The 14,270-nt window shown below is 40.0% G+C and overlaps 4 protein-coding genes across 7 annotated transcripts in view; 1 reads left to right on the forward strand and 3 right to left on the reverse strand.

Moving 5' to 3' along the window:
• Positions 1 to 63: 63 nt before the first annotated feature.
• On the forward strand, positions 64 to 10,461 carry LOC105558943 (coronin-7). 4 transcript variants are annotated; one of them, XM_012006906.1, is made up of 18 exons: positions 64 to 236; positions 902 to 1,119; positions 1,203 to 1,351; positions 1,460 to 1,646; positions 1,726 to 2,020; positions 2,123 to 2,378; positions 2,459 to 2,611; positions 4,366 to 4,746; positions 4,965 to 5,595; positions 5,670 to 5,783; positions 5,872 to 6,042; positions 6,114 to 6,552; positions 6,642 to 6,780; positions 6,873 to 7,079; positions 7,168 to 7,303; positions 7,372 to 7,508; positions 7,906 to 7,995; positions 8,262 to 10,461. In XM_012006906.1, exons 2-18 carry the CDS (start codon positions 960 to 962, stop codon positions 8,268 to 8,270), a joined length of 3,654 nt encoding a protein of 1,217 aa, XP_011862296.1. In that variant the 5' UTR covers positions 64 to 236; positions 902 to 959; the 3' UTR covers positions 8,271 to 10,461. The 4 variants fall into 4 exon arrangements, with proteins under 4 accessions (XP_011862296.1, XP_011862298.1, XP_011862299.1 ...); XM_012006907.1 differs by lacking the exon at positions 64 to 236 and adding an exon at positions 384 to 700; XM_012006908.1 differs by lacking the exon at positions 7,906 to 7,995.
• Positions 10,462 to 10,599: 138 nt separating this feature from the next.
• On the reverse strand, positions 10,600 to 12,871 carry LOC105558945 (ubiquitin-fold modifier 1). The gene is made up of 4 exons (XM_012006911.1): positions 12,668 to 12,871; positions 12,323 to 12,379; positions 10,910 to 11,040; positions 10,600 to 10,838 (listed from the first exon to the last, which is right to left on the reverse strand). Exons 1-4 carry the CDS (start codon positions 12,670 to 12,672, stop codon positions 10,768 to 10,770), a joined length of 264 nt encoding a protein of 87 aa, XP_011862301.1. The 5' UTR covers positions 12,673 to 12,871; the 3' UTR covers positions 10,600 to 10,767.
• On the reverse strand, positions 11,213 to 12,316 carry LOC105558944. The gene has a single exon (XM_012006910.1). The coding sequence runs from the start codon at positions 12,267 to 12,269 to the stop codon at positions 11,313 to 11,315; it is 957 nt and encodes a 318-aa protein (XP_011862300.1). The 5' UTR covers positions 12,270 to 12,316; the 3' UTR covers positions 11,213 to 11,312.
• Positions 12,798 to 14,270, reverse strand: part of LOC105558951 (probable ATP-dependent RNA helicase DHX35) — a 16,560-nt gene continuing 15,087 nt past the window's right edge. The window contains exon 11 of the mRNA XM_012006920.1: positions 12,798 to 12,886. Coding sequence (XP_011862310.1) covers positions 12,798 to 12,886 — 89 coding nt within the window. The remainder of the gene's footprint in view (positions 12,887 to 14,270) is intronic.

Genomic DNA, 14,270 nt, shown 5'->3' on the forward strand with positions numbered 1-14,270 from the left:
TTATCGCGGGGGAGGGATAAAGTGCGGCGCCCCGAAGGAGGGTGGAGGGGGAGGGGATTTTCCTGCTTCCGGCTGTCACAGCCGTAGAGCTTGGTCGGAGCTCGGTGGAGTAAGGTGGAGCGGTGACGCCTGGCCTCTCGTCGCTCCTTCTCTCGTGCTCGTCTGCCGGCTGCGCGCATACCCGGACAGGAAGAGCGCGTCGGAGAAGCGAGAAGCGTGCGGACGATTTGCGAATCGTGAGTATCCCTCCGTCGCGCGGCTCTCTTTCTCTCTCTCTCTCCCTGTCGATTTACGCGTCGCCGCTGACAGCGTCATTGCGGCAACGCCAAGCGGCGGCGACCCACGTCGCCCCCCACACACGAAGGGCCGCACGAAGGGTAGGGTGGTTCTCCACCCCCGAATTATTAGTCACGCACGGCTTCGCGCTCCGAGGCGGCTCCGAGTGACTCGGCGTCGGCGTCGCGCTCAGCCTGTTGTCAACGACGCCGTGGATGCCTCCCGGCCTCGCGAGAGAGAGAGAGACTCCGGCGTCGACTCGATCTCTCCCTACCATTATCCGCGCCGAGAGCAACGCCCAGCGGAATTATTCCGAGTGTCCCTGCGCGAGAAATCCCGATCGAGCCCGCACGCGAGAGTCGTCCCCGCGAAGGTTTCCGCGGACGCTCGCCTCTGTCCTGCCTCCCCCCCGCAAGCTGTGCCTGTATGTCTCCCGAAAGATCGTAACACTCTCGACATATGTTCGGCAAACACGCTCGCACCTCTCGACGATCGCACGTTTTTCAGAGCGCCTCGAGGTGGAGCGGGCAATGTCCGATTGCATGCGACACGTTTCGGAATTGAATTGTTAATGAAATTCCAGTCCACAGATGTAACACTGACGCTTTTATTCCCGCCCCACCAGATTATATGATTTGAGCGGACATCGCCTGGGACATTCGAACTGAGTCAGCAGTGTCAAGATGGCCTGGCGTTTCAAAGCGTCCAAATACAAAAATGCAGCGCCGATCGTCCCCAAGCCGGAGGCCTGCATCCGGGACGTCTCCGTGGGCTCGTACCAGACCTATGGGAACAATATAACGGCGTCCACGGCATTCATGGCGTTCAATGTCGACCATAACGGTACGCTCTTCATCTACAATGTCGCCTGGACCTTAATTTATTTGTGAATTATTCTCAAGCGAAACTGTTCTTGTCCCCCGAAGGATCCAGTCTGGCGGTACTGCCGCTGGAGGACTGCGGCAGGAAGAGCAAGACGATGCCGCTACTCCACGCGCACGCGGACACTGTGACGGACATGGATTTTTCTCCGTTCCACGACGGCTTGCTCGCAACTGGGTCTCAGGATTGTCTCGTAAGCGACTTAGCGTGTCTCATTTTCCTGCGTACACAAAATAAACAAGTGTAACATATCGCCGAAGAAAGTTTTTCTAGAGATTATACTAGTTCTGTATAAAATTAGGTGAAATTGTGGCACATCCCAGAGAGCGGCTTGGAGGAGTCGTTGTGCAATCCAGAATGCACATTCTCGCATCGCCAACGAAGAGTGGAAACGGTATGCTGGCATCCTGCCGCCGAGCATCTTCTGACCACTGCGTCATTCACCAATCTCTCACTCTGGGACGTTCTCTCGCAACAGGAATTATTCTGTAAATAAAATATCTTGTAATTTTGTGTATGCCAATACTCGCCGCTTTACTCTCGCTTGTGAGATTCGTGTTGTTGCAGCTAATAGCGACCACACCGAGGTAATTCAGTCTGTAAGTTGGAAGGAGGACGGGACCGTTCTAGCGACGTCCTGCAAGGACAAACAAATGAGGATCATAGATCCGCGCGCGTCGACGTGTATCGTCAATTCATGCTCGAGCCACCAAAGTATCAAAGATTCCAGAGTAGTCTGGCTAAACAGCGACCGAATACTCACCACGGGATTCGATGCAGCGAGACTTCGTCAAGTTTACATTAGGGACTTGAGGCATTTAAATGAACCGGTGAAAACATTGGAATTAGATTGTAGCACTGGGTAAATATAAGTTGAATTCACTCTTTCCACTTGGGGACACTTGAGAATTTTTTAAATCAGCATTGCTTAAATACAATCACCGAGAGAGTTATTTGTTTGTAGCATTTTGATGCCGCTTTTCGATTCCGACACGAATATGCTCTTCCTCGCTGGCAAAGGGGACACCACTATTATGTACATGGAAGTCACAGATAGAGATCCTTACCTAGTAGAAGGGATCCGTCACAGCGGTGAGCAAACTAAAGGGGTTTGCCTGGTTCCTAAACGAGCATTAAACGTAATGCAGGCTGAAGTCAACAGGCTGTTACAACTCACCTCCAACATGGTGATTCCTATCATGTATCAAGTTCCACGCAAAGTAAGTTTTATTAAATACTGTCTTTGTGAAGTGCAACGTACAACGTATGTCTAGAGGTTTTGATGAATCTTCAATTTTAGACATACCGAGACTTTCACGCAGACATTTACCCGGATACAACCGGTCCCGTTGCTCAAAATAATGCAACAGCGTGGATGAAGGGTCATAATGCACCTGTGCCAAAGATATCGTTAGATCCTGCTAAGAGAAATAAGGACGAAGATCCGATTACGGTGAGTATAAACATTTTAATAAACGCTGTGGAAGCTCCAATATCTCTCTTAACGTGGTACACATTTGAAGTAGCTTTGATCGTTAAAAAAACAATTTGTTTGCTTATTTGTAAATATCAGTTATACGATTGCTTTAAATTCAAATCATCAGTCACTGCATGCTTTCCACCATCATAATGTGTTCTCGCATTATCATCCCATTTGCTCCAAAATAACTGAATTTAAAAAATAGACATTGAAATGTGATGTCAATTTATTCATGTATTTGCTATAATATTTATTTTAATATATATTTTAATATATATTTTTAAGTAGACCATGTTATATTCTGAAATCAAAATATGAAAAAATAATCCATTTGATGTAATTTATTATTTCTTTTTATACAAAACAGCTGCTTTATTTGTAGAAATATTACAATGTAACTTTATTTGAAAATTGCTTGCTGAATATACAAACTAATTTTATGTAACAAATATTCGCAATGTACTTTCTATGATATATAAGTGCTAAATTTTTCTCTGGTTACTGCTTTGATTATATAACTATGGACTGCTAGCAGCTATCTTTTCCTACAGTAAAAAGTCTGGCCAACATCTGCAGCATCCCCAGAACCAAAATACGGCAAACAATGGAACTTGTGAGCACAATCATAAGTGTGCGATACCGTCGGTCCGTCGTTTTTAATAGCTGTCTTATACTCTTAATTTTGTTTTATCCAATCAGCACAAATGTTTGTTTTATAATATTAATCGTTATTCATGCATGATATATCAGTAAAATATATAGAGAAGTTATTTAGTAGCATAATTTGTTAAAAACATTTTTTTGATCTAACTGACCAATGTTGATTAACTGAACAATGATTTTTTATTTAAATAAGCCGAATTGTTATAGCCTTTAACGACGCAATATTTCATTTTGACGTCTTGTGTCTTACGTCTTGAAAACTGTAGACTCACTTGAAATCAGCGACGGACCGACGGTTTCGCATACTTATTTTGCTCACAAGTTCTATTGTTCGCCGTATTTTGGTTCTGTGGGCGCTGCAAATGTTGGCATAAGCTAAAAATTATTGCTAGCAGTCCATATAGTCAAAGGGTTAATGGCAATAGTGGTTATAATATTATAAATGTAAAAGATGAATGGAAAATATAATTTAAGCAATGACGCTATTATATTTTATATCTCTATATGTATAATTGTTTGCAGGAATTTCTATTTATAAAATTATTTGATTACCACTAATTATGTATACATTTATTTTTGCGCTATTTAGTTTCTTTCTCCATATTCTGTGTATATTTTTTTCACGTTTCAGATATCCAATATATGTTTTATAATTTGTACATTAGCACCATTCAAACTATTATTCCTGGCACGTGTAATATAAGTGGCAATTGATGTTGTAGCTTATTCTACAGTGTAAGTAATAGTACGAAATGTAAAAACTTTTGTATTGTCCATATGGCCATAATCTCTTTCTATAAATTTGCTTTCAACAAATTTAATCACGAGATACTTTAAGCTTTAACTGGGGCTTATTTGTATCTTTTTGTATATTGCTATCTATTCTGTGCAAAAAAATGCGAGTCATGTGTGTACATGTGTAAAAATAATGTGAATGTAGCTAAATTGTTGACTACTGTTAAATCAAATCCCGTCGATTACGCATCGAAAGTGTAATGTATCGGGCAGTGTAGTCTGGTTTGCATGCAGTTTGCGGTCATTAAGGAATTTATACGTACCTCTAGGTACACAAAGGGAACTTAGCGGTGCTCAAAGACAATCAGCGCGAAATTAAAGTAGAACAAACGAACCGGCCGCCGAAACCCTTGATCATTGCGCCAAAGGGATTCTCGAAAGTTGCGCAGAGCAACATGAACGAAAATGACAACAATATGGAGAACGACACCGAGAAGATCGAAGATACCAAAAAGCCGCCCGAGGCAGAAGAAGAGAAGACCAAGATACAAAATGGAGGACAAGCCGTTCCGCCGAAACCTTTGCCGAGAGCATCAAGAACCAACAGTATCTCCGAGGAGGAACCAAAACCAGTGGCGCGTCCTCGTACATCGCCGAATCCCGGATCAGTAGTTACATCAGTGAACCCTAACGCGATCGGCGGATATAAGGTTAATCAACTTAAAAAAGAAATTAATGTTACATAGCGGGTATCTGATTTTTCTGTAACAATGCGTGACACTTTTGCATGTGGCCCAGTTTCCTCCTATGTCACATTCATGCCATCATTGTCATACCATTACTAACAGTTAATATGTGTACGACAATACTTGAAGCATGGAGAGACGAATTAAAAATTTCTTATGGCTGTTTCTTTTTTTACTTTTAGCCCCGACTCGGTCCTAAGCCGTTTCAAGCAAAGTCCAGCAGCCAGGAATTTTCATTTGACAAGGTCTTCTCTGTACCAATTGCGCCGAACAATGACAGCAATACCAATGGTTATCAAAATGAAATTAATAATACTGTGGAGCATAATACAGAAGCGGATAAGTCGCCGACCTTGACGCCGAATGAGCGCGCAAAGGATACGGAAAATGGCAAGAGTGACTCGAGCTCCATCGAGGAAGACGCTAATTCGAGTGACTCTGGTTACAAGCCGAAGACACCGAGCACCGCGGAAAGACGCAAGGTGTTCGAGACGAAAGTGAAGGACGAATCGCCCGAGAACGAGGATGTTGGGAATTTCGAACGCGGCACGAACAGAAATTCGATCGCCGAAAGGCGGCGCCTTTACGAGAGTCGGTCTGTGTCCGTGACCGACGGGAATTTGGCGGAGAAGGCGATGGGTTCGCCAACCATGCTGAGACGAAGGGATTCCTTCAAGTCGAAGAGCGAGGTGATTAAAGAGGACGAAACGAAAAAGAGTATCCCCATGTTGCGACAGCAGAGCATGGATCCTAAATTGGAGAAGGTGGAGCCCGTTGTTACGCCAGCTTCAAAGAGAACATCGACAGTTTTCGGTAAGAGTTGCGCACAGTTTGAAAGTTGTTTTCTTCGCGCAACGTTTAACGCAAATCTCTTGATTGTCATACAGGAAGAGTGTCCAAGTTTCGGCACTTGAAGGGTACCCCTGGACACAAATCTACACACATTGAAAATATACGCAATATCAGTCGTCAGATATCCGGCGAATGCGATGGCTTTCATGGTACAATTATCTTTTTCTCAATAAGATTAGATTCGAAGGAGTTTTTCAATGTGACAAACGTTCGCGGCTTCATTTCATAAATTTGTAGCTAATCCCGATCGAGTGGCTGTACCTTTGAGTGGCCCGGGTGGGAAGATAGCAGTATTGGAATTGAAGAAGACTGGGAGACTGCCTGATGGAGTTATGCCAGCGTTAGTCCACGGCGCGACTGTAATGGACTTTCAGTGGGATCCGTTCAATAATCAACGGCTGGCAGTTGGTAAAGTATAGAAGTTATAACGAGAGAAAAATTCAACCAGATTTGAGATTAATAGAATTTGCTTGCGCTAGCGTGTGATGATGGAATAATTCGCTTGTGGGAAATACCTGAGTCTGGTTTGGCGGAACCAACAAACGCACCAAAGCACATCATAGAAGCCCATACCGACAAGATTTATCTAATCAAATTTCATCCGCTGGCGTCAAATGTTCTTGCATCCGCTTCGTATGATATGACCGTCAAAATCTGGGATCTGTCGCTGTTATTGTCTACCGAGACGGCGATTGCGAAAATCACGTTGACCGGTCATACCGATCAGATATTTAGTTTGGCATGGTCACCGTGCGGCCAGTACCTTGCCAGCGCATGCAAGGACGGTAAACTACGAATCTATAAACCTCGATCAAGCGACGTTCCTGTGAAAGAAGGCAAGGGTCCCGTCGGAACGAGAGGAGCAAGAGTTATATGGGCGCTCGAGGGCAGATATCTCGTTGTAATGGGTTTTGACAAGTAAGCGCAATGAACAGCCACGTGGCTTTTTGACATACAATAAAAAGAAACTCGTAGAGAAAGTAACGATCCAAATCTATATCTTCCAGAGTTTCTGAAAGACAGATTTACGTGTTTAAAGCGGACAATTTGAATACTCCTTTGAACACTGTTGGATTGGATGTTTCGCCTGCCATACTAATGCCATATTATGATGAAGATAGCTCCACGCTTTTCCTAACTGGACGCGTAAGATTCTCTTTTTGTACTTAAGTTTAATTACATGAAAAATTCGCCATAAATTTACACCTTTTTTGGGGGGGGGGGGATGTTATTTCTAGGGTGATTCTACAATATATGCGTTTGAAGTAACCGAGGAAGCTCCGTATTGTTGTCCATTGAGTCACCATAGATGCAGTAGCTTGCACCAGGGCTTGTCATTCCTTCCCAAAAATAAATGTGACGTGGCTAGCGTGGAATTTGCCTCCGCCTTGAGGCTAACAAATAACACAATAGAGCCTTTAAGCTTTACTGTACCGCGTATAAAGGTACATACGACGAATAATTAATATAGATATATAGAGGATGGAATTATTAATATGAAAATACTAATGTATTTACTTGTTTCAATTAAAGAGCGAATTATTCCAAGACGATCTATTTCCTCCAACCAAAGTCATCTGGAAACCGACTTTATCCGCGTTAGAGTGGTTTAATGGTGGCAATAAACAGCCATCTAGAATGAATCTTAAACCACCTGGTATGGATAATTGTAAGTAAAATATGCTCTGTTGTTGAAATAAGAGAGGATATGTGTCACATGCGAGTTTCTATTCACAGTAACTGAGAATCAATCCCAAAGTGCAGTTACACTTCCCCAAATTCCAAGCAAACCATCGTCGACTCCTTTTGGCATCACTACACAACCCTTCAACAGACTAGGTTGGAATCCGGACATTAAGGCAAAACAAGAAGAGGTGAGACGACAATTAAATCAACTGCATTTTGCATGCATTTTATAAATGGATGTTGCTGTAAAAGTTATTTCTTGCAAGATATAATTGCACACGTCATCGAGGAGTAAAATCACAATTGGGCGTGCATGTATAGCTTCTGACATTGATATGTAGTATTCTAATCACTCGCAACATTGTAAAGTGTGACAAGCTTAAGTCATAAATTATTCCTCCATTGATATTATCATTCGATAATATAAAATGCATTATTTGAAAAAAAAAAGACTTTGTAACTATCTGAAACAGAAGTTTCTATGCTATTAAAAAGTATCTTTGGGGTATCCTTGCTTCTATGGAATATCACGATATCACGTTTCATATTCATGTTTGAGCCTATTGTGTGACATGTGTGCATCAGATCCAGAAAACTATGAGCCATTTTGTGGGAGATGTCATCCAGTGTTCACTAGAACAAGATCACATGGAAGGTGTCGAGGAACACGAGTGGGTAGGTTTCATTTGCCGTGTTATAGTTCGAGTTCTTAAGTAGTTATTTATTTATTGACTCACAGCCATCCATATGATTTATTGTGTACAGTAGTTTAAAAACTGCATTCTCTCTTAGTAGTTGTATATATTATATGTGATTGGTATATCTTTTGTGCCGTGATGTCTTTTTTTTCAATAAAAATGACAGTAAGATTTAAAATCGAAAAAATTCAAGAGAATTTATTTATATGAATTAACGATGATCACGAAACTTATTCATTTTAGGACGAGTAAAAATTGAAGACTTGTGGATAGATGCAAACTGGGTGAGGCAAAAATCTAAACGTAATATTGTTCGAGCCGCGTAAATTATTTATAAATTAGAATTATATATCGCGCGAATGGCAAGAATATCGCAGTGTTACTGTGTATAGAGTGAGAGACAGTTGTATCTGAGAAATATACTTCCAACGATTTTCTTTTGCGGAGGAAGTGAGAGATAAGTACAGTGTTTTATATCAATTTACAACAATACTCATTTTTTCGTAAATCTAGCTTAAGATTTTGTAAACGCATTTTTCAATGCATAGAAATAAGAGTTCAGGCCTTGTCAAACCACATTAATTTAAAGATAAAAAGATATGCGAGGTAAATGACACAAGAGATTTCTTAATCTGGCGTTCAATCAATGCAATATTTGATATAGCGCAGTGTCGATATGATAACACTGTTCTTATAAAACCAAAATGCGTGATTATAGCTCTAGTCCCAAATCACTTTTCTTTAATTGCTGATTCGTATCACTTATATATTTCTAGCTACAAATAATTCTATAGTATTCTATAGTATATCACTGTAGAGATTATATTAGATGTAGGATATGCTTAATTATTGTCAAGAGAATTGATAAACTTATAAGATTTGACAATAGTTTCATCATCATCATCATCTATTTAATGAATATCAGTTTGGAAGTTTAGTGGATGAGTAATTCTTCATAGAGCAAATATGCTAGTATATTCATTACGCTTTTCAGTACCGAGTGTGAACGATATCAATTGTGTCAGAGATCAGAGACAATTATTGACGAGTATTTAATTATTCGCTAAATATCGAGCATTGAAATGACCAATTTCCTATGTAAACAAGAAAAAATCGCAATACGTGCCATTTATGAAACGACGCGACATTTAGCCTGTTGTTCATAAGAAAAGGAAAAGTATTATGACCAATAATTCTTAGGTATTTAAACATAATTTATTTCGATAAGTTGACATTCCTTATTTAACTGCCACACCAGTGCCAGATTTATCTTCGTTTCGACAATGCCAAGTGTCAATAATGGTCTCAATGTATATGTCATAATATAATCTATCATCGTATATGTGTGGATAATAGAGCAAATGACAGTCTTGTCGCAGAATCGCGGGGCAGAGGTTTTCTACGGTATCCTTATACGCACATACAAAAAGACATTATACAAAATAACTGATAGATGCAATGCGTAAATAAGTAATTGTAAGCCAGTAATTTAATTGTATGGCGAAGTATACTTCAATTTACGCCTCGATCGATGAGCATTGAGCACTTTGCAAGATTCAAACGATATTAATCGGGAAAAAAATGACTTATCTTTTTCACAATCTTTTTCTTATCGAAATACTGAATGCAATTGCCGATTTGTTAAGCGATAATCTTTTCATACGAATGTGTAGACGAGAATATCTTTGTTTTGCACATGTATTTTTGCAAGCTAGTCGTTATGGAAACAAAAATTATGGTACTATGTCCTCCGAAAACATAAGTTTTGTAATTAGCGATGAAACGCCAATTTTTCTTTGTGAAAAATTTAATGAGTATTATCTGTATATATAACTTCTTCATTATTCTTCGGATCTCGGCACGCAAATGCATTTGATCAACATAGTGCCAAAAATCCATTATCAATAATATTTTTTGTATCTTGCACATTTTAGGTCTATAAGATGTTCCGAAACGTTCGAAAGTATTAAGAAATTTTCTATACGTGTCAAAGGTGAAGAATGAGACGGAAAATTGATTTGCCGCTGCCATTTATGTCTTGTACGTACCATTGACTTTACATTGAATTGAATTATTGACGGAAGGAGGTACGATAGTGTCGCATATCTTAATGTAATTTTTCTTACTCGTTTATTCCGTATACGTTATGTATTGCACACAATTACAATCCAGATTCGTAACCATTTTGCAGTTTTCAAGCGAGCTCTATTCGTTTACGACCAGATTATGAATAATAAAGGGCGATCCTTTACAGCACGAGATTCGAAATAAAGATGCATAATAATATTTAAAGAAAAATGTACGAGACTGAACGTTTCATGACACTCGATCTCGTGCCTTGTAAATCATTGCTGTCTAAATAATTTTATCATATAGTAATGTACCTTTATATCTCAATCTTATAACGTTCATGTATTTCAGCTATAAAATCTTTTTATCAAAAGTTGTAATTATTCCCAGGTCCCAGGTCCTCTATCTAATAAGTATCATCGTATAAGTATTATTTTTCAAATATGTAAAGTGAAAAGTTTTTTTAATACACTGGAATTCGCATATCTTACTATAATGATTCGCACATTAATTAGTTTCAGAAAGCACGTGGAATGTTTTTATTGCGGACAAGTGACCTTTCATAACTTTATATGTGTATATGAACTTTTATAATATTCCGCCAGCGACTTTTTTTTCATCATTTTTTACGCAACACATATGCCAAAGTACGATATAAATAAATACAGTATCACATAATTCATCTAGTGTATCCAACGCGATCTCTGGGGATCAATCTGAGTTCCGCGCCGTATTTAAGAAATACAGTTCCTGAAAGTACAAATTCGTATCAATCGATACTCGTATATTTCAAATAAAGAGATGTATTATGCAAAATTTACCTGCAGTTTGTTGAGGATTAATTCCTATGCCATCGTCCGTAATTATGGCCGACGTAGCTGGCGGCACTCTAAATTCCTCAGCAGCGAATTTTAACACGGCAGTAAACGGAGTATTTTCCGGTACACTAAGTCTGCAATCAATAAAATAATACATGTGTTTTCGCATTTCACGAGAAGCTGGCAAAATTGTATAACTGGGGGAAGCGCGCCGTTTCAAAAAGTGAATACAAAAGTGACTTCGCCTTTCTCATAACGTTTTAAATATTCAATACAGAATCATTTCGTTAACAAAACAGCTTGATATGCGGTGAAAAATTTTTTTATTCTTTTTCGAACACAAATTACATCGTATAGAGCGATACAAAGTATAGTTTATATCATAGAACGTATGAAATCTGGCAAATCAATTCAAGATATCAGCCTCAACATCACTCCATATCTCGCTGTCCGGTTGAGTCTTAACAGTCGATATTCTATTGTACACCCGCTCGCGAATTGCGCAGGGACCGTTCAGCAAGATTTTCACCGTCTGGCAGAGGTGCTTGTACTCGAATTTAAAATTTGAGCACCACTTCCCATCTACAAGATACATGTTTCGGCCGAAGTAGAATATCGCGTCAACGAAATCTACGTAAAACTGAGAGCTGTCCTGAAGTAATCTCAAAAGCGACTTCTTTTCAGTGTCCGCTAAAGCTACGCATACTTCGGGATCATAATCGGTCAGTTTCGGAGCGAAGGATTGTACAGCTAATCTCGTGATCGTGTCGTCGTGCGACTCGACCGTCAGGTGCACCAGTTTCGAAATGTGGCCCTCGTTCAACATCTTATCTATGCACTCCGCTACTTCATCCCGATCGCCATTAACTACCGCCAATTGCCACGACATGATTAACGCCTCGTCTTCCATAGAAGACAACGGTACTCCTAACTCCATTAAAGATTCTACAACCGTGTTTACAGCAACGGAGCTGCTCATCGTCTCGCTCAGGAAGACGGTCAATCTGTCCTGTCCGCAATGTTGGGCGTACAGCTTTAGATATTCGTCCACTACCTCCGTAGAAATGCGACTGTCCTTCAAGTAATATTCTAACAATCTGTCACAAGCCTTCTCCAGATCGACACACGTGACGGGCCGATTCTGCGGAGGTAACTTTCGCTCTAGCTTCAAACTCAGGCATTTCTCGAAGAGCAACTTTTTGTCCTCGGCTAGCGCCTTGGCGACGGCGAGCTCGACGACACGAGCGCAGTTGAAAGCTTGCGTCGCATTCTCTACGGTCATTTGCTCGCCAACGACCGGGTTCTGCAGCAGCGCGAGGAACGCGTCGACGGTCTTAAAGAGGTCAGAGGCGGCGGCTTGCATGTTATTTTTTTACGCTATTAATATACCATGTTCTGGTCTAAGCAGCCACTTACACTTTGTATGGCAGATTAGGGTCGGACGTGAGAGTTATCCTGAATGTGACTTTGGACCTGCAACACGTTTAAAACTTTCATCGATATGTTGTATGTACAAGCGCTCTACTTAGGCTGCGGTCAAGCTGCCGCTGCAAACGCTTCGAAGCGTTTCTCCTCTCTTTCTGTTTTTACTGAAAGAAAAGAGAAGACGAATGTTTCGTAACATTCGAAGCGACAGCTTGACCGCAGCCTTAAACTGACAGGAAAACATATGGTTTCCTGAATCGTATTCACGATTTTTGTTGTTATAGTCAAAATGTCACGTTTACTGTAATTTATCAAACTTTTGCAGAAGATACGTACGCCATAATTGTTTACACATGGAATCAATGCTGTATAAAATATGACAGACAATAACAGTCGTTCCAATATGCGAAAAAATTTGAGATCGATTGCAATGTCCAATCCAATGAAACTTGCAACCTAACCTCTATTACGCGGGCACGGCAGTCACGGCACGGTAACCATCATGACGGTAACCATTGATCGTATAAAAAAGTAGAGAAGTATAGTGTAGTGTCCCTAGAATAGAGAGTCCGGCAAAGGATGTGTTCGAAAATGGATTTAGTTACTGCCAGTGAAAACAGTATAGTTGGTAGCAATGAAAATTACTGGTGCTGCGTTTTTCGCACGCCAGTAAAGTCAGTAAGGCTGGGAAATTGACCAATCACAGTTCATTATTCGACTTACGACATCCAATGTAGACCCAGCCTCACTGACTTTACTGGCGTGCGAAAAACGCAGCACCAGTAATTTTCATTGCTACCAACTATACTGTTTTCACTGGCAGTAACTAAATCCATTTTCGAACACATCCAAAGTCGTAGACCTCTTTTCATTGGGTCTCTGATGGGATGGGGAAAAATGGCGGAACCAATCAATACGACGCGCGAATGCACACACATTCAAACAAGGATTCAGAAATATAATAGAAGACAAGATGTATTCGATGCTACATTTATTATAGATACATCCAAGGATACATCAGTGTTATAACACATAAATATCTACTTTACAAAAGTATAAAAACTATAAATATCTACTTTACAAAACAATAAAATGTAAAATAAAACATTATAAAATAGAATGCATCGCCATCGTTTTACTGTCGTATGTTTTTCTCAATACTTTCCTTTTTGTACATGAAATGCACATTCTGTATAAAATGAAACGTTTCATTATTGTCGTTGGCAATTTATGACAACATTTTATTACAAACAACATCTTTCATTTTATACACTGGTCAAAAAAATTAACGCAACAAGAAACTTACATCAAAATTTGGCGAATTTCAAATAAGCGTAACTTCGCGAAAACTGGTCGAATTGAAAAGTTTTTTTTTCATTTTATAGGGCAAAGCCTCTACTTTAAGAAGCTCTTATTGGAATTTGCATTCACTCTTCCCATTTCCCGGAACTTTCTCAAAATCACGATCATGTTTTTTCTCTAAAAAATTGCACACTTTGACGCACTGTGCGGAGTGTAGTAATTTTTCTTCGCCAGTTCTGCTTACGGTATCAAAAAATCTATACTTTTCTCTTCAATTTAAAAAAAAAGAAGTTCCTACGATTTTTTTCGCCAAATCACAGCTCATTGAAATAACCCTTGTGTTTTCGACATTACCAACGATATCTCCGTTAAAAATCATCGTAGCAAGATCTTTTTTTAAATTAAAGCTTGCACTTTCAGCTTCAAAAACTAGTCACCAGATTTTTTCTCGAATGCATCTGCGCTGCTGTAGCTTTTAAAATGTAAGGACATGTACGTTTTTACCTAAAAAATAACCAACTTTGGCCAGGTGCCCGGGCGTAGAAAATTTTTCCTCGCTAATTCTGCTCGAAGTATCAAAAAGTGTGTACTTTTCCTTTCAATTTAAAAACACGCACGCACGGACATTATTAAAACC

This window comes from Vollenhovia emeryi, unplaced genomic scaffold, assembly GCF_000949405.1.
Source record: "Vollenhovia emeryi isolate VEMERY1.0 unplaced genomic scaffold, V.emery_V1.0 DF939303.1, whole genome shotgun sequence".
Taxonomy (NCBI): Eukaryota; Metazoa; Arthropoda; class Insecta; order Hymenoptera; family Formicidae; genus Vollenhovia; species Vollenhovia emeryi.